The 26,263-nt window shown below is 44.6% G+C and overlaps 1 protein-coding gene across 1 annotated transcript; it reads left to right on the top strand.

Annotated features, from left to right (window-relative positions):
• Positions 1–25,980, top strand: LOC145403074 (uncharacterized). The gene is made up of 5 exons (XM_080274909.1): positions 1–196; positions 671–880; positions 931–940; positions 975–1,456; positions 25,793–25,980. Exons 1-5 carry the CDS (start codon positions 1–3, stop codon positions 25,978–25,980), a joined length of 1,086 nt encoding a protein of 361 aa, XP_080131035.1.
• The last annotated feature ends 283 nt before the right edge of the window (positions 25,981–26,263 follow it).

Here is a 26,263-nt window from a genome sequence, read left to right on the forward strand (position 1 = left end):
ATGGAGGTGGTAAAGGAAGAAGCAGATGCACAGTCAGGGTGTGAGGTGGGTGATGAAATAATGGAGGTGGTAAAGGAAGAAGCTGATGTACAGTCAGGGTATGAAGTGGGTGACAGAATATTCCTCAGTGACAGTGAGCTTTGCCTGGACACAGTGTCCTCAGCTGAAGTTAAGCAGTTCAGATGTTTAGAGTGTGGTAAAGAATTTCCTTTCAAGAACAGTCTTATCCAACATGAAGTAATTCATTCAGGAGTGAAGAAGTTCAAGTGTGATGAATGTGGTAAACAATTTGCACATAAGAGTCATCTCACCACACACCTATTAATTCATTCAGGAGTGAAGAATTTTACATGTGATGAATGTGGTAAACGATTTACACAGAAGGTTACTCTCACTCAGCACTTATTAACTCATTCAGGAGTGAAGAATTTCAAGTGTGATGAATGTGGTAAACGGTTTGGTTACAAAAGTCATCTCACCAGACACCTTTTAATTCATTCAGGAGTGAAGAATTTCACGTGTAATGAATGTGGTAAACAATTTGCAGAGAAGAGTGCTCTCGCTCAACACCTGTTAATTCATTCAGGAGTGAAGAATTTCAAGTGTAATGAATGTGGTAAAGAATTTGCATGTAAGGGTTATCTTACCGTGCATCTATTAACTCATTCAGGAGTGAAGAAGTTCAAGTGTGATGAATGTGGTAAGCGGTTTGGTTGCAAAAGTCATCTCACTCACCACCTATTAATTCATTCAGGAGTGAAGAATTTCAAGTGTGATGAATGTGGTAAACTGTTTGCAAGGAAGTATGATCTCACCAACCATCTAGTAATTCATTCAGGGGTGAAGAAGTTCAGGTGTGATGAATGTGGTAAACTGTTTGGTTGGAAAAGTCAGCTCACCAAACACCTGTTAATTCATTCGGGAGTGAAGAAGTTCAAGTGTGATGAATGTGGTAAACTGTTTGGTCGGAAAAGTCGGCTCACCAGCCATCTAGTAATTCATTCAGGAGTGAAGAATTTCATGTGTGATGAATGTGGCAAGCAGTTTGGTTGCAAAAGTAATCTCACCAGACACTTATTAATTCATTCAGGAGAGAAGAATTTCATGTGTGATGAATGTGGTAAACTGTTTGCACAGAATGGTGATCTCACCAGCCACCTATTAATTCATTCAAGAGTGAAGAAGTTCAAATGTGATGAATGTGGTAAACTGTTTGCACAGAAGAGTGGTCTCACTGAACACCTGTTAGTTCATTCAGGAGTGAAGAATTTCAAGTGTGATGAATGTGGTAAAGAATTTGCACGTAAGAGTTATCTCACCAGACATCTATTAAATCATTCAGGAGTGAAGGGTTTCCAGTGTGATGAATGTGAACAACTATTTACACACAAGGGTAGTCTCACCAAACACCTATTAACTCATGCAAGAGCAAAGAATTTCAACTGTGATGAATGTGGTAAGCAGTTTCGTTGGAAAAGTCATCTCACTCAACACGTATTAAATCATCATGGAGGGCAGAGTGTCTAGTGTGCTTAATGTGGTAAAAGGTTGAATCAGTTGATGTCATCCAGCGCTGTTTAATTCATCAAGGAGTGAAGAAATTCAGGTGTGATGCATGGCGTAAATGCTTTTATCTGAAGTTCTCTGCAGTATCAGTTCAGGAGTGAAAAAATTTGAAATGTGATGACTGGAAAACTGTGTAGAAAAAATCTGTGTTCACTTGGCACCTGACAGTTCCTTCAGGTGTGAAAACAATTATATAGTTACGACATGTGGCAAAGCTTGAAGAAATCAGCCTTTAACCAGGCCTGGTGCCATTCACTATCAAGTGAGGCAGAAGACATGTGTCTCTTAGGCTGGTTTGCCAGAGTAATGGAAAATTTTATGAAGTGGGCTGCAGAAAAAAAAGAAGAAAAAAAAAAAAGTGAGTGCTTAGGTCTGTAGTGCCCCTTTAGTTACAATTGGTACTTGTGGCAGGCCACCCCTCATGCAGAGTGTCATACAATCTACTGAGCCAAGACACCATTAACCTTGAGTGATAAAATAATGTGGAACTCTAGATACCGTAAACCCTCGATATAACCAACCCTCTTTCAATGAATTTCAGATTTAACACCACTTTGAGTTGGCTGAACGTTATGTTCTCTTAACAAACTTTGTTTGGTAATAGAATGGACGTGCAAGAAACACCCACCAGTGTGGTATCACCCCCCCCCCCACACACACACACACACACTGTGTGTGTGCATTAAACACATGTTTAATGTGCATACAGCTGTTCTGTACTGTTTGCATTGCTGTGCGCTATTATGTAGTACAGTACTTACCATAATGTAACAGTTAATGTACATTGAGTTTACCCACACTTCTGTAAATGCCAAACAACAAATGTACAGTAGTGTTTAGGCAGTGTACAGTATAGTGCAGGATTGTGGTGGTTATCAGTGACTACCTGTGCCAGTGGTGGAATGCAGTTTATGTTTAATGTACATGCAGGTGTTCTGTACTGTTTGCTTTGCTATTCTCTGATATGTAGTTTTTACTCTAATGTAACAGGTAATGTACAGTGTCAGTTGTCTTGACCCACGCTTTCCTTTTAATTACTGAATGACAAATGAACATAGATTTATCCAAGGCCTATTTGCAGTCGTTATTTGGAGTGCAGTTACTTCCAGCAAGGTAAGAATAAGCACATCAGTTAGTAAATAAAGCATTTACTGGGAAAACCATTTAGACCTAACTGTATGTTATTGTGTATGAGTATACGGCCAAACAACGCTGTATATTTAACAATGTTTGTTCGGTAAAAGCCACAACGTCTGGGAAATTACTGAACAGCATGGTGTTGGGCTTTAACGTCAAGGGTCTGGTACCAATTAGTTCATTATATCAAGGGTGCACTGTATTAGGAGAGGGCTGTTCACCATGATAGTTGCACAGCAGTACAGGGCATTCAATTAGTACACAGTAAACTGGGCAGCAAGGTGCACTATAGCCTGCACAGCATCTGTACACAAAGATATTGTACATGTTTGTATTGTTGCTCCATATAGGCAGCAACTTATTGTATGACATTTATTATGGGTTAATGATGTCTAAGCACATGGCAAGTGCTTCACCTTGTAGTGAGAGTAATCCTTGTTTACACATTACTGGGGCACGTCAAATGGAACACAATTTTTACAGTACTTTTGCCTCAAGTTTTATTTTTGTCATGGGGGGTGTACTTTAATTGCAAGGTAGGGCACTGGCTGGGTGCTTAGATCATTAACCCCTAAACTGCGGGCTTGTTTTGCTTTGACTTGCAGCTCCCGCGGGCATATTCGCGCTCTGACAGACTCTCTAAAAATATTTGCCAAAAATCAGTTATTAGTCCTAGAATATTTAAATTACATTTGCATATGGCACATACCTTCAGCTTTCTCCTGGGATGTTTGTTGAGCCTTCATCAAGTAGCATAGGACTTGTGGAGACCTCTGAAGTTGGGTAACAAAGTCTCCACTTTACACTTCCCAACAACCCGTGATATGATTACCACAGCCTGATATTATCACTAGAAACACTATTCTATGATTCTCAAATAGTTTGGAATCCATACTCCAAAAAAAAAAAAAAAAAAAAAAAAAAAAAAAAAAAAATACTGTGAAAGCAATGAAAATTACGAGGGTGTATGACCATCCCACTTCCGATCGTTCGCCACTGGTGTTGTCATTTATTATTCATAAAAACACTGTTACGGTGGCGCCAGCCCGGGGCTATTACAAAAAAGACAACAAGTCAGCCTTAGATGATCGGCCTCCACTGCGTTGCAAAAATAACGCAGACCCCGGCACTGACACTCCGCAAACTAGAGAAAAACTGCGCAACGGAAAAGTATTTACTTAACCCGTCACGTCCCGAGGCTTTCCGCACCTCCGACATCCCCCAGTCCCGAGGTATTTTCGAAATTTTTTTTTTTGGCTAAAACCTTCGCTTTTGGTGAGAAACATCGAAAATTCATAGAGAAATCGCTCACCTGAGGTTTAAAGTGCCCAATCCAGGTAGGAGTTCCTCCTTACCTGAGTGGGTTTTCTAACATGCTGGCACCAAAGAAAACGAGTTCTATGGGAGGGTAACTATTTTATCCACTCATAAACGGTACTTATTTATTTACTTGGTACGAATGTATATGTAGTATGACAGTATATTGGTTTTCAAGCAGTAATAAAGGCATTATAAGCATTGTTTCACTCACTAACTAATCACCATACCTGACCTATTTTTGCCACACTACCTGATCATTATTTCTGGCTGTTTCTTCTTCTAATGCTATGTAAACATTGTCCTCCACATTGTCATCGATTGGGGAATCACTCTGGCCCTGAATAACTTTACTAGCCAGGTCACTGGTAACAGGTCCTTTGCCAAGACAATGTCGTGAGGGGGGGAGGGGGGAGGTTATGCAGTGTAAGGCATTGTCCCTGCTTGGTATCTTGTACAGGAATAGAGGAAGGTGTCCCGTGTATACATACGAAAAATCACGTGCGAAAATTGAAAATTGTGCAAATTAGCAACCTTGCAATTGCACGACGTACTGGTACGTCGCCGGGACTGGCAAATGCAAATCGTGGTGACGTACCCATACGTCGTCGGGACGGGGCGGGTTAAGAACGCAACACTCTGTACTTTGATAATAAAACGGAACAACCTACCTATAGATCTAGCCTACTATCGTCACTACCGGAAGTAATACCGCCCGAGACAGTATACAGGAACACCTCCCACTTACTTCCGGTGGTGACGACTTTCTACTTAACCCGTGTCCAAGGGGGAACGCAGTTAATAGCTCACGATAGTTCTCACTAGCCTTGAGCAAAGAGATGGGATTAACTGTGTAGGGGTTAGGGGTGTGTGTGTGTATGTACGTGTGTTGGGGAACGTTAACAGAGGCAGCGAGAAGACCACGGTGAGCCAAACTGGCCCTCCAAAGACAACACGGTTACAAAACAAAATAAAATAACTACTTTCCTCAGTCAGCAACAAAAAGAATAAAAATAAACTTAAATGAAAACGCCACCTCGGCATAAAAATAACTGGGGAGAGAGAGAGAGTGTACAAACACCCGATACTAAAGCTGGCTGGGAAGATACTGACTCTGATCAAGGCTCGCGCACGGCCAAGCGTGAACGCATAATCAAATTAATTAATAAGAACTTATATTCGTGCCCCTCTCTCTCTCTACAATAAACTGGTACTTCTAATGCAAGCAAAATCATTAAATATACTGGTAGCTCACATAAGACAACCAAAATAATCAAATGCATACTCAGCATGGTATTAAATAAAATTGCCCTCAGTGGCAGGAACGAAAGAAACAAAAGAACTTGTAACACTCGCTAATGTAAACTCCGCGAATGACACGGATACATACTGCATAATCCCCCTAGCCCAGCTGTAACGGCTGCATCCGTGGGAACAGAAAGGCGGACAACGTAACACGCCCTTCCCCAAGGGAAAATTTTGAGCCCTGGATCAAAATTTTCGAATCAAGACCATCTTGTCCACGGAGTCATCGACCCGAGGTAAAGGATAAGCATCGGTCTTAGACAGTGAATTAACTTTCCGGAAGTCCACACACAACCTAACCTTCCCATCTGGCTTCGGCTGCAAGGTAACTGGTGAACTCCACTCACTGAAACTCCTCTTGATCAATCCATGGTCCAACATATACTTGATCTCATTATCGAGAGCTCTCTGTCTGATAGGGTTGATGCGGTAAGGAGCTAATTTTACAGGCTTACTATCCCCAACGTCAATGTCATGAGTAGCCCAAGTTGTCAATCCCGGTGAATCTCCAAAAACTTTCGGATGTTTCCATAATCTGTTGCACAGCTCTTCTCGCTTTACTGGCTCAAGGTGTCGCAATTTCTCCACCAGAGCTGCATAACCATTGCCCTCCCATAGGTCAGCTGGTAACATCTCACCACGACTAAGCACTTCCTCCTGCTCCTCCAACTCACTACCAACCACCAAAACTACAGGAGCGCTCTTATCCCTGGTTCCCTCAACGTCCACTCCAAAGTCACCTTCCAGGGACTGTGGCTGTAACCCTGGTCCACTACTCACATCACCGGCACCAACAGCTCCCTCCACAGCACGTTCCCTTGATGCCACGTCCTCCTTTCCCCGTCCTTCACATCCCAGGTGAGAGACATCAGCAGTCATCCCACAGTGAGAATCAACTGGGCGGTAGTATGGCTTCAACATATTAATGTGGCACAACTGAGTACTCTTCCGCCTATCTGGGGTAACAATTAGATAGTCAAGTTCCCCAACTCTCTTCTTCACAATATAAGGACCAATGAATCTAGCTGCCAGAGGTTTTCCTTGCATGGGCAGCAGTGCCAAAACTTCATCTCCTTGCTTAAACTCACGACTTCTGACCTTCTTATCGTAATGAGCCTTCATTTTCGCTTGAGCCCCGATTAGATTGTCACGGGCAAGCTCTAAAGCGCAATGCAGTCTCTCCCGAGTGCTGCAGACATAGTCAAGCAGGGATTCCTGGTTGCCAGATTTGTTGTTACTCCAGGCCTCTCGCACCACATCCAAGGGACCACGAACTCTGTGCCCAAACACTAACTCATTGGGTGAAAACCCTAACGACTCAGTTGGTACCTCTCTCACTGCAAACATAACAAAGGGTACCGCTAAGTCCCAATCCTTTCCACTATCATAGCAGAAGGTGCGCAGCATTGTCTTTAAGGTCTGATGATGCCTCTCCAGGGCACCTTGTGACTGCGGATGGTAGGCACTGGACAAAATGTGTTTGATGCCCAACTCTGTCATTGTCTGCTTAAACAAATTAGATGTAAAATTCACTCCACGGTCTGACTGCAACTCCTTGGGCAGGCCAAAATGAGTAAAGAACAGGATAAGTTGCTTGACTACTGACTTCGCCTGCATGCTTCTGATTGGTATAGCCTCTGGGTATCGAGTTGTAACATCCATTATGGTTAACAAATACTTGTTTCCAGCAGAAGTAGGAGGTAAAGGGCCCGCAATATCAATGATTACCCGGGTAAACGGAGGTTCAACTGCAGGAATGGGAGTCAAAGGGGCCACAGGAAGAACTTGATTAGGCTTGCCCACTATCTGACACGTGTGACAGCTCTTGATGTACGCAGCAACTTGTCCCGGCATACTTGGCCACCAAAAGTTATATCTTAAGCGCTGCACTGTCTTCCTGTTTCCCAAGTGACCTGCTAAAGGTCCCTCATGTGCTAACTGTATTAACGGCACCCTATACTGCACAGGAACCACCACCTGCACTAACTCACCCACTCCTCCATCCACCGTGGCGCCAGTGGGCGTCCATCGGCGATGTAAAACATTGTCTTTAATCAGGAACTCCTCCTTACCACACTCCATACTTCTTTCTTCCCCTACTCGAGCAAACAAGGGCTTTAATGTTACATCCTCCTGTTGCTTCACCCTCAATTCTGCTGGCCCAACACCCGCCAGCTCTACTGAGGACTGAGATAAGGGACTGGTCGGGACACTGGATTGCGAAGGGCGATCAATCTCAGCGTCACCTCTAGTACACTCGACAGGGGGAGGAATGTCAGACTCCACACTGACATCATCATCACCTCTACCCTCAACAGTGACACTCTGTTCCTCAGGCGCGTGTGACGGTGGTCCTGCATCCCCGCAGTCGACCCCAGCGTCCTGAAATTCTCCTAATTCAGTCGATGGGCTGGGTTCAGTCTCCACACAGACACACTCAACACCACCTCTAGTGTCCTGAGTGGGAAGTGGGGCGGCGCCCATGCACGCATTCCCACTCTCCTCACCCACCACAGCAACACTCTGCTCACTAGGTTCCTCCATTGGTGGCCCTGCCTCACCACAGTCGACCCCAAGAACCTGTGACTTCACCAGTTCTTCCTCCCGGGCTGCAACCTGTGCCATAGATCTTGTAATTGCACAGACCGGGAACATGGCTTCCACTTCTGCATCAACTTCAATACCAATTTCTGGGGCGTCAAAACACTTCTCTGCCACAACAACTGGTGGGGGAAGAGATGGAAATACTTTCTCCCCAGCCAGGTCGTTCCCCAGCAGAAAATCAATCCCCTCTACTGGCATTACATCAGCAACAGCTACTTGAGCTGCAGCCTGAACAATGGGGCAATCGAGTTCCACATGAACATAATCATAGTATTCATCTGAGTTCATGCCTCTACACAGCACATACTTCCCTGAGTTTACAGGCCCTCCAGTCACGTTTCTGCACACAGACTGTTGTGCACAGGTATCACGAGCCACAGTAACTGGATAACTGATCCCATGAATTTTCACTGTGCCGTGACATATAAAAGGTTTACACCAGTCTAGGGACGAGTTCTGAGGCAGTTCATCCGGAGGTGGCGTAGCATGTTGGGTAACCTTTTCAGCCTGAGCTGGCAGCGAGCACAGCCGGCTGCACTCCAGCTTTCCACAGACTTCTCCCTCACCGTTACCACTCTCCCAACTCCTCTCGTTCACCTGACTCGAACCTACAATTAGTGCCACTGGTTTGGCATTTTGGGAGGCCTTCCACTTAGGGCAGTTAGGCTTGATGTGCCCACTCTGTTTGCAAAAGTAACAAACTAGCTTCGAACTGGATACAGAGCTCTTTCTCCCTGAATTCTTTTTCTCCTCTGAACTTCCCTTGGACTGATTCACGGGAGATTTATCCCAGGCAGGGCCACTCACAGTCCTCTCCCTGGAATACTGAAAATTAGCGTACTTGACCCCCATACTCCGCAAGGCAAACACCCGGTCATCAGCCCACGTCGCTGCTTCCTTCACGGTCTTGAATCTCTTCTCCCTAATTTTAACACCAATTTCTTTGTCAGCCATGTTGGTAAAATGTTCCATCAAAAGCAGTTCACGCACCTCGTTATACGAAGTGGCGCTCTCACTCAGCAACCACTCGTCTAACCTCTCCTCCAGATACCTAGCGTAGGCCATATAGGTGTCAGCAGGCCTTTTCCGAGCACCACGGAACAACAACCGATAAGCCTCTGGTCTAAGTTCATATGCCTTCAGGATGGCTGTTTTAAATTCATCATAATCATCTACATCCTCAGGGCTCAACCTATTATACACTTCCAAGGCTTTTCCCTTCAGCACATTAGATACCAACCCCACCCAGCGCTGCCTTGGCCACTCAAACTCCCTAGCCTTCTTCTCAAATCTAACAAACCATTCTGTCACCTTCAACTCATCAAATGCTGGCACTAATTTTAGACTCCTTGAGAACCAACTCTCCCTATCCTCTGCACGGCCTGAGGTTTGGGTATCTGAAGTTGGTCTATTAGCAGTCACCTCCAAGCGAGTCTTCTCCAGCTCAAATCGCATTTTTTCACGCTGCAACTCCATCTCCTCTCTTGCACGCTGCATCTCCATCTCCCTCTCTTCTTTTGCACGCTGCATCTCCATCTTTTTCAACTCCAACTGCAACTGAGCCTCCGGTGACAAGACTTCAGGGTATATGGGAGTGGAATGAACAACTCCAGGGAAAGCACTAGACATACCTGGGGGAACTGCTCTAAACTGGCTCGGCGGCATCATAGATGGTAATAGCGGGGTAGCAAAACGAGGCATTTCAGCACCATAGTCAAACTCAGGGCTCACACGGGGAGTACCTTTGCTATGTGCCTCTCGTTGTTCCATATTTTCCATATCCACAGGTGACTCAGCACGTACGCGATCTGGTGTAGACACGCGTGACTCCATGGCGACAATTCAATGGCAGTACTGAATAATGAAATACTAATGCTGACTGAGAAACTACACACACATCAACTCACCTCAAAGCACCGAGAACGCCAAGGTAACGATATCCTAGCAAGAAGAAGGCACTGTTAGGATATCCTGATGCGAGGTCGCCACTGTTACGGTGGCGCCAGCCCGGGGCTATTACAAAAAAGACAACAAGTCAGCCTTAGATGATCGGCCTCCACTGCGTTGCAAAAATAACGCAGACCCCGGTACTGACACTCCGCAAACTAGAGAAAAACTGCGCAACGGAAAAGTATTTACTTAAGAACGCAACACTCTGTACTTTGATAATAAAACGGAACAACCTACCTATAGATCTAGCCTACTATCGTCACTACCGGAAGTAATACCGCCCGAGACAGTATACAGGAACACCTCCCACTTACTTCCGGTGGTGACGACTTTCTACTTAACCCGTGTCCAAGGGGGAACGCAGTTAATAGCTCACGATAGTTCTCACTAGCCTTGAGCAAAGAGATGGGATTAACTGTGTAGGGGTTAGGGGTGTGTGTGTGTATGTACGTGTGTTGGGGAACGTTAACAGAGGCAGCGAGAAGACCACGGTGAGCCAAACTGGCCCTCCAAAGACAACACGGTTACAAAACAAAATAAAATAACTACTTTCCTCAGTCAGCAACAAAAAGAATAAAAATAAACTTAAATGAAAACGCCACCTCGGCATAAAAATAACTGGGGAGAGAGAGAGAGTGTACAAACACCCGATACTAAAGCTGGCTGGGAAGATACTGACTCTGATCAAGGCTCGCGCACGGCCAAGCGTGAACGCATAATCAAATTAATTAATAAGAACTTATATTCGTGCCCCTCTCTCTCTCTACAATAAACTGGTACTTCTAATGCAAGCAAAATCATTAAATATACTGGTAGCTCACATAAGACAATCAAAATAATCAAATGCATACTCAGCATGGTATTAAATAAAATTGCCCTCAGTGGCAGGAACGAAAGAATCAAAAGAACTTGTAGCACTCGCTAATGTAAACTCCGCGAATGACACGGATACATACTGCATAATCCCCTAGCCCAGCTGTAATGGCTGCATCCGTGGGAACAGAAAGGCGGACAACGTAACAACACTCACATTTTATATTTCTGTTATAGCACTTATATATATCTACAGTCTTTATCCATAAGTTTCCTTCAGTAATAGTAGTTTATTGTCACTGTAGGGATTCAATTTCTCTTTCAGTAAAATACGAGCATTCACTTTCTCGTCCTGTATACTAGCGTTGAGAGTGAATGTCACTTTCACGTTCACTCTCATAACTCATAGTATTCATATATGCTAGAGTGAAACTTTCACATTCGTTATTCCTAGTATATATACTCGTATTCTTATGTTACTACTCATTTACATTTCTATTTACGTTCTCTATTTTATTTATATTACAGTATTTACATTTCTATTTTATTTACACTGTGTTATGCACTGTCACTTGCAGTAACTTATAAAACTATTATCCATTGTTCACTTATATTTACGTTCATTGCTTTCACTTGCTGTTTACACATTATTTACACATTATTTACATTTCCACTTGCACTGTTTTACTCACCAGAAAGATCGTAGTCACTCTCCTACATTTGTCAGCCCTTTACCTCTTTCCACACGAGGTTTAGTAGGGGATAGAGGTCACAGGGCCCTTTGCATGGAGTTAAAAAGCAGCGGAATTTGACAGGCGCGAATCCGACGTACTTTCACCTTGAAAGACGACAGTAAACTGATACTCGTGGCCTGCCTCTAAGTGGAGTGCAATACTGCCAACGTCAGCCTCGTGAGAGCTGCTAATATATAGCTATGAAATGATTGGCAGGAAACCTAGCCAATACATAATAAATTAGGTAGTTCCAGGTGAATGTAAATATCACTTAGGCTTCTCCCTTCCCTCCTTATGTATATTTTTTTACGAGAATAGATTATATGGCATATTTCAAGGGGAAATAAACAACGAAAATTAGCGAACGAGTGCACGTGAGGTGTTGTCAGGTGATAATTAGCCAATTCCAGGTGTATGGCACTATCATTTACCTTATTTCTTTTTTGTATATATTATTTGGTATAAGAATAGGGCATAGGGCTTATTTCAATGGATGAAATCAGTGGAAAATTCCAGGGAAGATTTACTTAGCGTAGCACGGCCGGGCAGGCGAGAGGAGAGGGTAATGGAGGAGAGGTAGGGAGGGGAGTCAGGAACGGGGAGAAATGGCTAAATTGTCAACAATGGATGGGAATACAGATGAGATTAGGAGTGCTGACTAGTGTTGGACATTGGCAGTACTGATAGATGATACAAGCCACCACTTGAAAGCCCGGGCGAATTCAAAATAACACAGAATCACAAAAGTGACACCCCGTGGTATGATCCCTTGCTCCCAAGCATCACGAAAGTGACGCCCCGCAGTTAAGGAGTTAATGTCAAGTATCCCATGAAAAATATTGGGCAGAAATAGAGTGAGAGATGTCACCCTTAATAGCATTAGTACATTACAAGTTTGCGGTGCACATTTTTCACCGGCATGGTGTATTCTCACCCAAAGCACCATGCACCAGGAGATGTGCTGTATGATAGGAACAGCTGACATCCACATAAATGCATCATAATATGAAGGCAAATAATCAGAGGGTATGATGGAACTTGGCAGATGAGCAGGATATGATAAAGTTTTAGTGGCTGTGAAAGAAAAAGCCCTGGGAATCTGTTGAAAGTGTATTCATCCATCATCCAGTCCTGTGTTGCCCCATGAGGAGCGTAGGAGCCCAGGGCTAGGCAAGTTGGTCCTGACATTTAAGATGAGAGTGACCAGCCTCACTCATCCCTGAGTGGCATTACATGAGCAATAAACCCCAACCACCCCTTGGATATAAACCTGCACCCACTAAACCACCCCTCCCACTTCTCTGTTATGTTAATATTCTTTCCTGAGTGCAATTATAAGTTTCAAAGACACCATGTTCTGCGCGACACAGATGGACACTATCTTAGAATACAATTTTTTCTCACACATTTTCCCTCATCAGTGGTGATTTGGCCAAACCCAGCCCAATGATTGTAACCTAACCTCATTCCTTCTGGCCTGCCTATACCCTACCTAACCTAAGAAAACCTTACCTAATTTAGCCAGACCAAACCTATTTTAACCTAACCTTCACCATCTGTCCATCTATCTATTGTCAGACGCCGTAATCCTGTAAGGGGTGGCCACAAACAAATCGCCTCCATGTCGCTCTGTCCCCTGCCATTTCACTGCCCTGCTCCCAGCTCACACCCCACTCATATACCTCTCCACTCCATCCCTCCATCTCATCCTTGGCCTCCACCTCACTCACACTCTCCTCATCAGTCTCTCACTCTCCTTTCTCTCCACATGGCCAAACCACCGTAATGTGCTTCTCCTAATGCTTCCGATCACATCCACATCACCATACCTCACCTAAGTTTGCCTAATGCTACCTAACCTAACCTATTATAACCTAACCCTCACTGAACCTTACAACATTCATCTTATCCTAACAGTTTTCCCTAACCTAAATAATCCTCACCTGCTGGGTTTGGCATGTATAGAACTGTCCCGCCATGGTAGTGCAGCGCAGGAGGCTGGCCTATTTAGCCCCCTGTTGTGTTGGTGAGAGTAGCTTAGTGGTTTATACTCTATATTCAGGTTTTTTTTTTTTTTATGCTAGGAAGAAGGAACCAAAGGCCATGAGCCCACAATAACTGTTCCTACTAAGAGGAAAACAAAATACAAGAGAGAGCCAAATTCAAGATCCGATCATTTCGAGATGCCTGGACACACTGCGTTTGAAAGACTGGAGATCGTAGGAAGCAGGAAATACAGACAGAGGGAGACAGTTCCAGAGTTGACCTGTTGCATAAATGAGGGACTGGGAGTAACAGTTAACTCTTGCATAAGAGAGTTGGATAGAAAAGGGATGAGAGGTATGCCATAGGATAAGTTGATGGTTTATATCTGGAGGATCATTCTAGAAATTATATGTCATAGGATTAGGTTAATATTTAATGTGTAGAGTTGTGAGGAACATTCTATAAATTGAGTATTATGCCACAAGATTAGGCTAATGGTTTAAGTCTGGAGAGGTGAGGAACGTTCTAGAAATTAAGTGTTATGCTGTAAGATCAAGTTAATGGTTTATATCTGGAGATGAGGAACAGTCTAGAAATTATATGTTGTGCCTTGGGATAAGCTGAGTAGATCATATGTGGCGTTGGGAGGAACGTTCTAGAAATTAAGTTTTATGCCATAAGATTAGGTTAATATTTTATGTCTGGTGATATGAAGAACATTCTTGAAACATGGACATGTCTTACCTTATGAATTTGTTCTTGTCATTGTTATTATTATTATTATTATTATTATTATTATTATGTACTGTGGATTTTTGGTGTATTATTATGTGGTAAAATGTGAGTTCCTTCCCAGGCTGTGGAATGTCCTGTGTTGGAGATGGAGTCGGCGGGGGGGGGGTATATAAAGGGACCATTGTGCCTTGTACTTTAGTGTGTGTGTGTGTGTGTGTGTGTGTGTGTGTGTGTGTGTGTGTGGCAGCCAACAGACAGCAGTACAGAGTGGAGGGTAGTCAATCAGACAGTGAGTGTTAATTAGTGAAAGGCAGAGTAGTCAGTCAGTTATCGGACAATGAATATTAGGGAGTGATGATGAAGGTAGTGTGAGAGAGAGAGAAAAGCCACCTTGGATGGAATAAAACCCTGGAATGTTCAGTGGCCTTTGATTAATGTCCTGGCTTGTGTACTCGTTGTTCTGACACATCAACAAACTCTGCAGTGCAACAAATTGATGTCAGTAGTGGGATACGTTTTGAGAGAGAGAGACGCACAGACAGGTTGCCAAAACGACAGACGTATCTCCGGAAGACATACATGCAGTGTTTGGAGCACAGCAAGAACAAAAGATATACATGCAGTGTTTGGAGCACAGCAAGAACAAAAGATATACATGCAGTGTTTGGAGCACAGCAAGAAGAACAAAAGATATACATGCAGTGTTTGGAGCACAGCAAGAAGATCGAAAGATATATATACATGCAGTGTAGAGAGAACATCATGAAGAACAAAGAACTTCAAACCTGTTACACACTTCCTGTCTTTATTTTCCTCTATACAGGTCACCTCTTGCCTCACCTTTCTCAGCTGGTCACTTATTCTCTCAGCCTTACTGTTTGCCACCTGGTGTTGCTTCAGTTTCCTCACACAGCTGGTGAAGGTCCTGTCCACTCATCTCCTCACACAGCTGGTGAAGTTCCTATCTGTCCACTCATATCCTCACACAGCTTGTGAAGGTGCCATCTGCCCACTCAGCTCCTTACACAGCTGGTGAAGGTGCCATCTGCCCACTCAGCTCCTTTTTGTTCTTGCAGTTTCTTCTGGTCTGGATCATTTTTTTGTTCAAGATATATGCTGTGTTCTTTGTGCTGTGCTTCAAGGCATTTAGTTTGTTCTTAATTTCCTTCTATTTCCTGTGCTTGATTTTTTTTTTTCGTTCATAATATTTCTTGGTGGTAGGTGGTGGCGACCATCATCCACTCACTTGATGTAGTGCTGCCTACTTCTTCCCTCACCTTTATCATTCTTTTTCTGTGCCTGTCCTCCTCTCTTCCTGTATCTCCCATCTTTCCTGTCACTTTTTATTACTCTTCTTTCCTTTATAGGTGGCTTTACATTGAGTGACTAGCCTGATGGTTTCCTTAAATCGTATACAATGCTGGGTGGTAACCATATAACCAACCCATACGTTTTCCCTACGTGTCAACAAGTGGGTTGGAGGAGGGATAGTGCGCCTCCCCATAAAACAACTAAAAGAAAACGTCCACCCATTGCAGGATCATTGCATCTGGCTACATATTGTTTTGTGTCATTTATAAAGGCTGCAACGTGCCTGCTGGCATTGGCCTTGGTCCTCTGATGCCGGCTGGTCGTGCTGCTCAACAGGTTTGCCAAAAACCAGTTGTTAAAAAATATATATATATTGTTACGGTGGCGCCAGCCCGGGGCTATTACAAAAAAGACAACAAGTCAGCCTTAGATGATCGGCCTCCACTGCGTTGCAAAAATAACGCAGACCCCGGCACTGACACTCCGCAAACTAGAGAAAAACTGCGCAACAGAAAGGTACTTACTTAAGAACGCAACACTCTATACTTTGATAATAAAACGGAACAGCCTACCTATAGATCTAGCCTACTATCGTCACTACCGGAAGTAATACCGCCCGAGACAGTATACAGGAACACCTCCCATTTACTTCCGGTGGTGACGACTTCTACTTAACCCGTGTCCAAGGGGGAACGCAGTTAATGGCTCACGATAGTTCTCACTAGCCTTGTGCAAAGAGATGGGATTAAACAGTGTAGGGGTTAGGGGTGTGTGTGTATGTACGTGTGTTGGGGGAACGTTAATTAAGGCAGCGAGAAACTACGGTGAGCCAGACTGGCCCTCCAAAGACAACAAGGTCACAAAACAAAATAAAATAACTACTTTCCTCAGTCAGCAACAAAAAGAATAAAAATAAACTTAAATGAAAACGCCACCTCGGCATAAAAATAACTGGGGAGAGAGTGTACAAGCACCCGATACTAAAGCTGGCTGGGAAGAGACTGCCCCTGATCAAGGCTCGTGCACGGCCAAGCGCGAACGCATAATCAACTTAATTAAAAAGAACTTATATTCGTGCCCCTCTCTCTCTACAATAAATTGGTACTTCTAATGCAAGCAAAACATCATTAAATATACTAGTAGCTCACACAAGACAAACAAAATAATCAAATGCATTCTCAGCATGGTATTAAATAAAATTGCCCTCAGTGGCAGGAACGAAAGAAACAAAAGAACTTGTAACACTCGCTAATGTAAACTCCGCGAATGACACGGATACATACTGCATAATCCCCCTAGCCCAGCTGTAACGGCTGCATCCGTGGGAACAGAAAGGCGGACAACGTAACACGCCCTTCCCCAAGGGAAAATTTTGAGCCCTGGATCAAAATTTTCGAATCAAGACCCTGACCCCCCCTGGATAGACAGTGAATTAACTTTCCGGAAGTCCACACACAACCTAACCTTCCCATCTGGCTTCGGCTGCAAGGTAACTGGTGAACTCCACTCACTGAAACTCCTCTTGATCAATCCATGGTCCAACATATACTTGATCTCATTATCGAGAGCTTTCTGTCTGATAGGGTTGATGCGGTAAGGAGCTAATTTTACAGGCTTACTATCCCCAACGTCAATGTCATGAGTAGCCCAAGTTGTCAATCCCGGTGAATCTCCAAAAACTTTCGGATGTTTCCATAATCTGTTGCACAGCTCTTCTCGCTTTACTGGATCAAGGTGTCGCAATTTCTCCACCAGAGCTGCATAACCATTCCCCTCCCATAGGTCAGCTGCTAACATCTCACCACGACTAAGCACTTCCTCCTGCTCCTCCAACTCACTACCAACCACCAAAACTACAGGAGCGCTCTTATCCCTGGTTCCCTCAATGTCCACTCCAAAATCACCTTCCAGGGACTGTGGCTGTAACCCTGGTCCACTACTCACATCACCGGCACCAACAGCTCCCTCCACAGCACGTTCCTTTGATGCCACGTCCTCCTTTCCCCGTCCTTCACATCCCAGGTGAGAGACATCAGCAGTCATCCCACAATGAGAATCAACTGGGCGGTAGTATGGCTTCAACATATTAATGTGGCACAACTGAGTACTCTTCCGCCTATCTGGGGTAACAATTAGATAGTCAAGTTCCCCAACTCTCTTCTTCACAATATAAGGACCACTGAATCTAGCCGCCAGAGGTTTTCCTTGCATGGGCAGCAGTGCCAAAACTTCATCTCCTTGCTTAAACTCACGACTTCTGACCTTCTTATCGTAATGAGCCTTCATTTTCGCTTGAGCCCCGATTAGATTGTCACGGGCAAGCTCTAAAGCGCAATGCAGTCTCTCCCGAGTGCTGCAGACATAGTCAAGCAGGGATTCCTGGTTGCCAGATTTGTTGTTACTCCAGGCCTCTCGCACCACATCCAAGGGACCACGAACTCTGTGCCCAAACACTAACTCATTGGGTGAAAACCCTAACGACTCAGTTGGTACCTCTCTCACTGCAAACATAACAAAGGGTACCGCTAAGTCCCAATCCTTTCCACTATCATAGCAGAAGGTGCGCAGCATTGTCTTTAAGGTCTGATGATGCCTCTCCAGGGCACCTTGTGACTGCGGATGGTAGGCACTGGACAAAATGTGTTTGATGCCCAACTCTGTCATTGTCTGCTTAAACAAATTAGATGTAAAATTCACTCCACGGTCTGACTGCAACTCTTTAGGCAGGCCAAAATGAGTAAAGAACAGAATAAGTTGCTTGACTACTGACTTCGCCTGCATGCTTCTGATTAGTATAGCCTCTGGGTATCGCGTTGTAACATCCATTATGGTTAACAAATACTTGTTTCCAGCAGAAGCAGGAGGTAAAGGGCCCACGATATCAATGATTACCCGGGTAAACGGAGGTTCAACTGCAGGAATGGGAGTCAAAGGGGCCACAGGAAGAACTTGATTAGGCTTGCCCACTATCTGACACGTGTGACAGCTCTTGATGTACGCAGCAACTTGTCCCGGCATACTTGGCCACCAAAAATTATATCTTAAGCGCTGCACTGTCTTTCTGTTTCCCAAGTGACCTGCTAAAGGTCCCTCATGTGCTAACTGTATTAACGGCACCCTATACTGCACAGGCACCACCACCTGCACTAACTCACCCACTCCTCCATCCAGCGTGGCGCCAGTGGGCGTCCATCGGCGATGTAAAACATTGTCTTTAATCAGGAACTCCTCCTTACCACACTCCATACTTCTTTCTTCCCCTACTCGAGCAAACAAGGGCTTTAATGTTACATCCTCCTGTTGCTTCACCCTCAATTCTGCTGGCCCAACACCCGCCAGCTCTACTGAGGACTGAGATAAGGGACTGGTCGGGACACTGGATTGCGAAGGGCGATCAATCTCAGCGTCACCTCTAGTACACTCGACAGGGGGAGGAATGTCAGACTCCACACTGACATCATCATCACCTCTACCCTCAACAGTGACACTCTGTTCCTCAGGCGCATTTGACGGTGGTCCTGCATCCCCGCAGTCGACCCCAGCGTCCTGAAATTCTCCTAATTCAGTCGATGGGCTGGGTTCAGTCTCCACACAGACACACTCAGCACCACCTCTAGTGTCCTGAGTGGGAAGTGGGGCGGCGCCCATGCACGCATTCCCACTCTCCTCACCCACCACAGCAACACTCTGCTCACTAGGTTCCTCCATTGGTGGCCCTGCCTCACCACAGTCGACCCCAAGAACCTGTGACTTCACCAGTTCTTCCTCCCGGGCTGCAACCTGTGCCATAGATCTTGTAATTGCACAGACCGGGAACATGGCTTCCACTTCTGCATCAACTTCAATACCAATTTCTGGGGCGTCAAAACACTTCTCTGCCACAACAACTGGTGGGGGAAGAGATGGAAATACTTTCTCCCCAGCCAGGTCGTTCCCCAGCAGAAAATCAATCCCCTCTACTGGCATTACATCAGCAACAGCTACTTGAGCTGCAGCCTGAACAATGGGGCAATCGAGTTCCACATGAACATAATCATAGTATTCATCTGAGTTCATGCCTCTACACAGCACATACTTCCCTGAGTTTACAGGCCCTCCAGTCACGTTTCTGCACACAGACTGTTGTGCACAGGTATCACGAGCCACAGTAACTGGATAACTGATCCCATGAATTTTCACTGTGCCGTGACATATAAAAGGTTTACACCAGTCTAGGGACGAGTTCTGAGGCAGTTCATCCGGAGGTGGCGTAGCATGTTGGGTAACCTTTTCAGCCTGAGCTGGCAGCGAGCACAGCCGGCTGCACTCCAGCTTTCCACAGACTTCTCCCTCACCGTTACCACTCTCCCAACTCCTCTCGTTCACCTGACTCGAACCTACAATTAGTGCCACTGGTTTGGCATTTTGGGAGGCCTTCCACTTAGGGCAGTTAGGCTTGATGTGCCCACTCTGTTTGCAAAAGTAACAAACTAGCTTCGAACTGGATACAGGGCTCTTTCTCCCTGAATTCTTTTTCTCCTCTGAACTTCCCTTGGACTGATTCACGGGAGATTTATCCCAGGCAGGGCCACTCACAGTCCTCTCCCTGGAATACTGAAAATTAGCGTACTTGACCCCCATACTCCGCAAGGCAAACACCCGGTCATCAGCCCACGTCGCTGCTTCCTTCACGGTCTTGAATCTCTTCTCCCTAATTTTAACACCAATTTCTTTGTCAGCCATGTTGGTAAAATGTTCCATCAAAAGCAGTTCACGCACCTCGTTATACGAAGTGGCGCTCTCACTCAGCAACCACTCGTCTAACCTCTCCTCCAGATACCTAGCGTAGGCCATATAGGTGTCAGCAGGCCTTTTCCGAGCACCACGGAACAACAACCGATAAGCCTCTGGTCTAAGTTCATATGCCTTCAGGATGGCTGTTTTAAATTCATCATAATCATCTACATCCTCAGGGCTCAACCTATTATACACTTCCAAGGCTTTTCCCTTCAGCACATTAGATACCAACCCCACCCAGCGCTGCCTTGGCCACTCAAACTCCCTAGCCTTCTTCTCAAATCTAACAAACCATTCTGTCACCTTCAACTCATCAAATGCTGGCACTAATTTTAGACTCCTTGAGAACCAACTCTCCCTATCCTCTGCACGGCCTGAGGTTTGGGTATCTGAAGTTGGTCTATTAGCAGTCACCTCCAAGCGAGTCTTCTCCAGCTCAAATCGCATTTTTTCACGCTGCAACTCCATCTCCTCTCTTGCACGCTGCATCTTCATCTCCCTCTCTTCTTTTGCACGCTGGATCTCCATCTTTTTTAACTCCAACTGCAACTGAGCCTCCGGTGACAAGACTCCAGGGTATATGGGAGTGGAATGAACAGCTCCAGGGAAAGCACCAGACATACCCGGGGGAACTGCTCTAAACTGGCTCGGCGGCATCATAGATGGTAATAGTGGGGTAGCGAAACGAGGCAACTCAGCACCATAGTCAAACTCAGGGCTCACACAGGGAGTACCTTTGCTATGTGCCTCTCGTTGTTCCATATTTTCCATATCCACAGGTGACTCAGCACGTACGCGATCTGGTGTAGACACGCGTGACTCCATGGCGACAAATCAATGGCAGTACTGAATAATGAAATACTAATGCTGACTGAGAAACTACACACACATCAACTTCACCTCAAAGCACAGAGAACGCCAAGGTAACGATATCCTAGCAAGAAAAAGGCACTGTTAGGATATCCTGATGCGAGGTCGCCACTGTTACGGTGGCGCCAGCCCGGGGCTATTACAAAAAAGACAACAAGTCAGCCTTAGATGATAGGCCTCCACTGCGTTGCAAAAATAACGCAGACCCCGGCACTGACACTCCGCAAACTAGAGAAAAACTGCGCAACGGAAAGGTACTTACTTAAGAACGCAACACTCTATACTTTGATAATAAAACGGAACAGCCTACCTATAGATCTAGCCTACTATCGTCACTACCGGAAGTAATACCGCCCGAGACAGTATACAGGAACACCTCCCACTTACTTCCGGTGGTGACGACTTCTACTTAACCCGTGTCCAAGGGGAACGCAGTTAATGGCTCACGATAGTTCTCACTAGCCTTGTGCAAAGAGATGGGATTAAACAGTGTAGGGGTTAGGGGTGTGTGTGTATGTACGTGTGTTGGGGGAACGTTAATTAAGGCAGCGAGAAACTACGGTGAGCCAGACTGGCCCTCCAAAGACAACAAGGTCACAAAACAAAATAAAATAACTACTTTCCTCAGTCAGCAACAAAAAGAATAAAAATAAACTTAAATGAAAACGCCAGCTCGGCATAAAAATAACTGGGGAGAGAGTGTACAAACACCCGATACTAAAGCTGGCTGGGAAGATACTGCCCCTGATCAAGGCTCGTGCACGGCCAAGCGCGAACGCATAATCAAATTAATTAATAAGAACTTATATTCGTGCCCCTCTCTCTCTACAATAAATTGGTACTTCTAATGCAAGCAAAACATCATTAAATATACTAGTAGCTCACACAAGACAAACAAAATAATCAAACGCATTCTCAGCATGGTATTAAATAAAATTGCCCTCAGTGGCAGGAACGAAAGAAACAAAAGAACTTGTAACACTCGCTAATGTAAACTCCGCGAATGACACGGATACATACTGCATAATCCCCCTAGCCCAGCTGTAATGGCTGCACCCGTGGGAACGGAAAGGCGGACAACGTAACAATATATATATATATATATATATATATATATATATGTTTAAAGTTGTTTTTTATTCCAGCAATTCTACCCAGTTGCACATCAGTCTGACATGCAGGTACTCATAGGTGTAATATAAAGAAGGATTTAGCAAGCTGTCATTGCGATTACCATATATAAAAAAATGAAAATACAGTAGCTGATTTACAGAGCCAGCTTTTGTCAGGCAGGCGTTGTAATCCCTAAGTTAACCCGTCATGTCCCGACCTATTTCGCACCTCTGATACCCCCCAATCCCGAGCTATTTTGGAAAAAAAAATTTTTGGCTAAAACCCCCGCTTTTGGTGAGAAACATTGAAAATTCATAGAGAAATCACTCACCTGAGGTTTAAAATACTCGATACAGGTAGCAGTACCTCCTTACCTTACTGTGTTTTCTATCAGGCTGGCTGCAAAGAAAACAAGTTCTATGGGGGGGTAACTATTCCACACCATTCTAAAACGTTATTTATTTATTTATTTGGTACGAATTTATATGTAGTACGATAGTATATTGGTTTTCACACAGTAATATAGGCATTATAAGCATTGTTTCACTAACTTATTAATGTCTATCTATCTATCTATCTATAGCCCGACGCCCTAATCCCGCAAAGGGTGGCTGCAGACAAAACGCCTCCAAGTCGCTCTGTCACCCACCATTTGACTACCCTCCCCCCAACTCACCCCCCCCTCCCTCATATACCTCTCAACTCCATTCCTCCACCTCATCCTCGGTCTACCTCTCCCTCTCCCTTCCTCCACCTCACCTACATACACCCTCTTAGTCAGTCTTTCATTCTCCATTCTCTCCACATGTCCAAACCACCTCAGTGTATTTCTCCTAATCTTATCAACCACATCCACATCCACCCCACAACGTTCCTTCACTTCTTCATTCGTCGACCTGCCCCTCCACGTCACTCCACATGCTCCTCTCAAGTAACTCATTTCCACTGCTCTCACTCTTGACTTGTTCCCCTCTTGCAAGGTCCATGCCTTGCTTCCATACGTCAGGGTAGGGATCACAGTACTATCATGCAGTGACTTCTTAACTTCCATACTCACCTCCCTATTTCTCATCACTGCTTTCAGTGTACCAACAACCTTCCTTCCCTGCTGTACCCTTTCACGCACTTCATCCCACAAAGTTCCATCCTTACTCATCACACTACCCAAGTACTTGAATGCACTCACATTCTCCATATCATCACCATCCAACCTCACTGCACACTCTGTGACTTCATTCCTCTCAAACACCATAACTTTACTTTTGTTTACATTAACTTTCAGATTCCTCCTCCTACACACTGTCCCAAATTCATTCACCAAACCTTGCAACTCCCATTCATCTTCACTCAACAGTACTGTATCATCAGCAAACAGCAACACCGGAAGCTTCCAAATCTCACCCTCATTCATTAGGGCCACCCCCACATCCACTGCCCTACCTTGCACCTCCTTTACAACCCCATCCATACTCTTCACAGCACTCAACAATTCCCCTCCACTCCATATATTCTTAATACCTTCCACATACCTTGCCTATCTATTCTGTCATAAGCTTTCTCCAAGTCCATGAAGGCAGCATACACTTTCCTTCCCTTCTCTAGATACTTCTCCACTAAACATCTTAGAACAAATATCTGATCTACACACCCTTTTCCCTTCCTAAATCCCCCTTGTTCTTCTCCAACTAGCTCCTCTGTCATATGCCTAACCCTATCAATGAGTATTCTACCATATATTTTACCAGTCACACTAAGTAGGCAAATACCCCTATGGTTACCACATACTTCTCTCTCCCCTTTTCCTTTGTATAAAGGAACAATTATACCTGATTTCCAGTCCTCTGGAACCCTTCCCTCTTCCCAAGCCAATCTACACAACTTCCATATCCACTCCACAACAATCTCACCCCCATACCTAAGCATTTCACCACACACTCCATCAATTCCTGGGGCCTTTCCCAACTTAATCTTCTTCATTGCTTTCACTACTTCCGCCCTACTGATCTCTTCCTCCCTCCTCTCATCTCTTCTTCTCCCAGCCATTCCCCAACCACTTATATTCGCACTGCTCTCATTCTCTACATTCAACAAATCCTCAAAGTGCTCCTTCCATCTCCTCAGTTTCTCTCTCTTCTCCACCAACAATCTGTTATTCCTATCTTTCACTCCCCTACTATTTCCCCTTTCACACTGCCTTACTTTCTTTACCTCCTTTCAAAACAATTTCTTACTCTCCCTCCATTTCACACTCAGATTCCTCCCAAACTCTTCATCCACTTTCTCCTTACTCTCCTTCACCAGTCTCTTAACCTCCCTTCTCCTGCTCACATATACCTCTCTCTTCTCTCTCTCATCTTCTCCCCTACCTCTACTCGCTAACCATTCACTATATGCCTTCTTCTTTTGTTCCACAGCTCGTTTCACCTCATCATTCCACCATGCTGTCCCTTGCACACCCTTGCATCTCCTCCTCACTCCACAAACCACCTCACACGCTGCACCTATCTATTCCGTGAATATCTTACGTCTTCCACCCCTTCCATCTGCTCTGTCTCATACCTTCCCAATCTTTCTTCCACTATGCTCTTATACTCTGTCATTTTCTCACTATCTTGCAATTTCTCCACTCTTCTCACAGGAGTTGCTTCCTCCTGTCTTCCCCTTCGTCTCCTCAACCACTTTCTTTGCAGCTCTACCTTGACCATCACTAAGTGGTGGTTCGAGACTCCATTCCCCCACCCTCTCCACACTCTTGCATCCAACACTTGTCTTCTCATTCGCGAAACATGCACATTGGAAAAAATATTGCAAATGCATAAAAAAATACAATGTGTATTTACACATCAAGGGGAATTATTTATTCAATATTTGATGATACTAACATTATACAATTGATTTGACACGTGCCATAAAACTTTCAGGTCTTGATGATGATGTTTGACCCCCTTAAAAAAAAGTACAGCTTGCGTTAAAAATCTGCGATGTATAATGACAGCCAAGATTTGTGATTATTTGCTATATCATAATACGATAGGGGTAGGTGGTGGCGACCATCATCCACTCACTCGATGTAGTACTGCCTACTGCTTTCTTAGCCTTTATCATTCTTTTTATGTGCCTCCCCTCCTCTCTTCCTATTTCTCCCATCTTTCCTGTCACTTCTTATTGCATTTCTTTCCTTTACAGGTGGCTTTACACGAGTGACAAGCCAAGAAACCATTTACAATGCTGGGTGGTAACCATATAACCAAATCATACGTGCTCCCTACTTGTCAACAAGTGGGTTGGTGGAGGGTTAGTGCCCCTCCCTGTAAAACAAATAACTCAAAGTCAAATGGCCACCCCTTATGGGATTATGGCGTCTGGCAATAGATAGATAGATAAATAGATATCAAAATATATGAAGTAAGGTATATACCATGAACATTTCAGTTCTTGGATGGAAAATAACAAAATAAATGATGTGCCTCTGCGTCATCAGCCTGGAATGGTGTTAAACAGCTGAGTTAAGATTTGCCTAATGTTATTTTGCCTTTACAGATGGATGTGACTGGACTTGGCTGGTTGTACCTGAGGGAGTCCTAATGTTGCTGCCATCATTGGGTCAGAAGTCAGCAGGAAGGCAAGAGTCATCAGGGAGAGCAGGAGGAAGTCAAGAGAGTCAGCAGAGTCATCAGGGAGTCAGCAGGAGGTCAACAGAGAATCTTCAAAGAGTCAACAAGCTAGGGAGTCAGCTGAGTCATCAGGGAGTATATACAGTTGACTCATTCCTCCTCCCTCACACCCAGTACAATAAGTGTGTGTGTGTGTGTGTGTGTGTATTTACCTATTTGTAGTATACAGGAATTGAGCAATGCTCGTGTTGTCCTGTCTCCATATCCACATTTTATCTAGTATACTTTTACACACATGAATGTTTTTCCCCTACACCACCTCTTCGTCTAAGTCGTTCCAAATACTTATGTATTTACCTAATATACCTAATTGTGATATACAGGAAATGTGCTGTGTTCATGGGTTCCCAGCGCTGTTTTTCAATAAGTCAA

Source organism: Coenobita brevimanus, chromosome 60 (genome assembly GCF_032717465.1).
Source record: "Coenobita brevimanus isolate Jiangsu-jjx chromosome 60, ASM3271746v2, whole genome shotgun sequence".
Taxonomy (NCBI): domain Eukaryota; kingdom Metazoa; phylum Arthropoda; class Malacostraca; order Decapoda; family Coenobitidae; genus Coenobita; species Coenobita brevimanus.

Coding starts and splice junctions, on each gene's coding strand:
- LOC145403074 (XM_080274909.1), top strand. CDS start 1: ATGGAGGTGGTAAAGGAAGAAGCAGATGCACAGTCAGGGTGTGAGGTG. Junction 197..670: donor GTTCAGATGTTTAGAGTGTG/GTAAAGAATTTC, acceptor TAACTCATTCAG/GAGTGAAGAAGTTCAAGTGT. Junction 1,457..25,792: donor TTTCAACTGTGATGAATGTG/GTAAGCAGTTTC, acceptor GTTGTACCTGAG/GGAGTCCTAATGTTGCTGCC.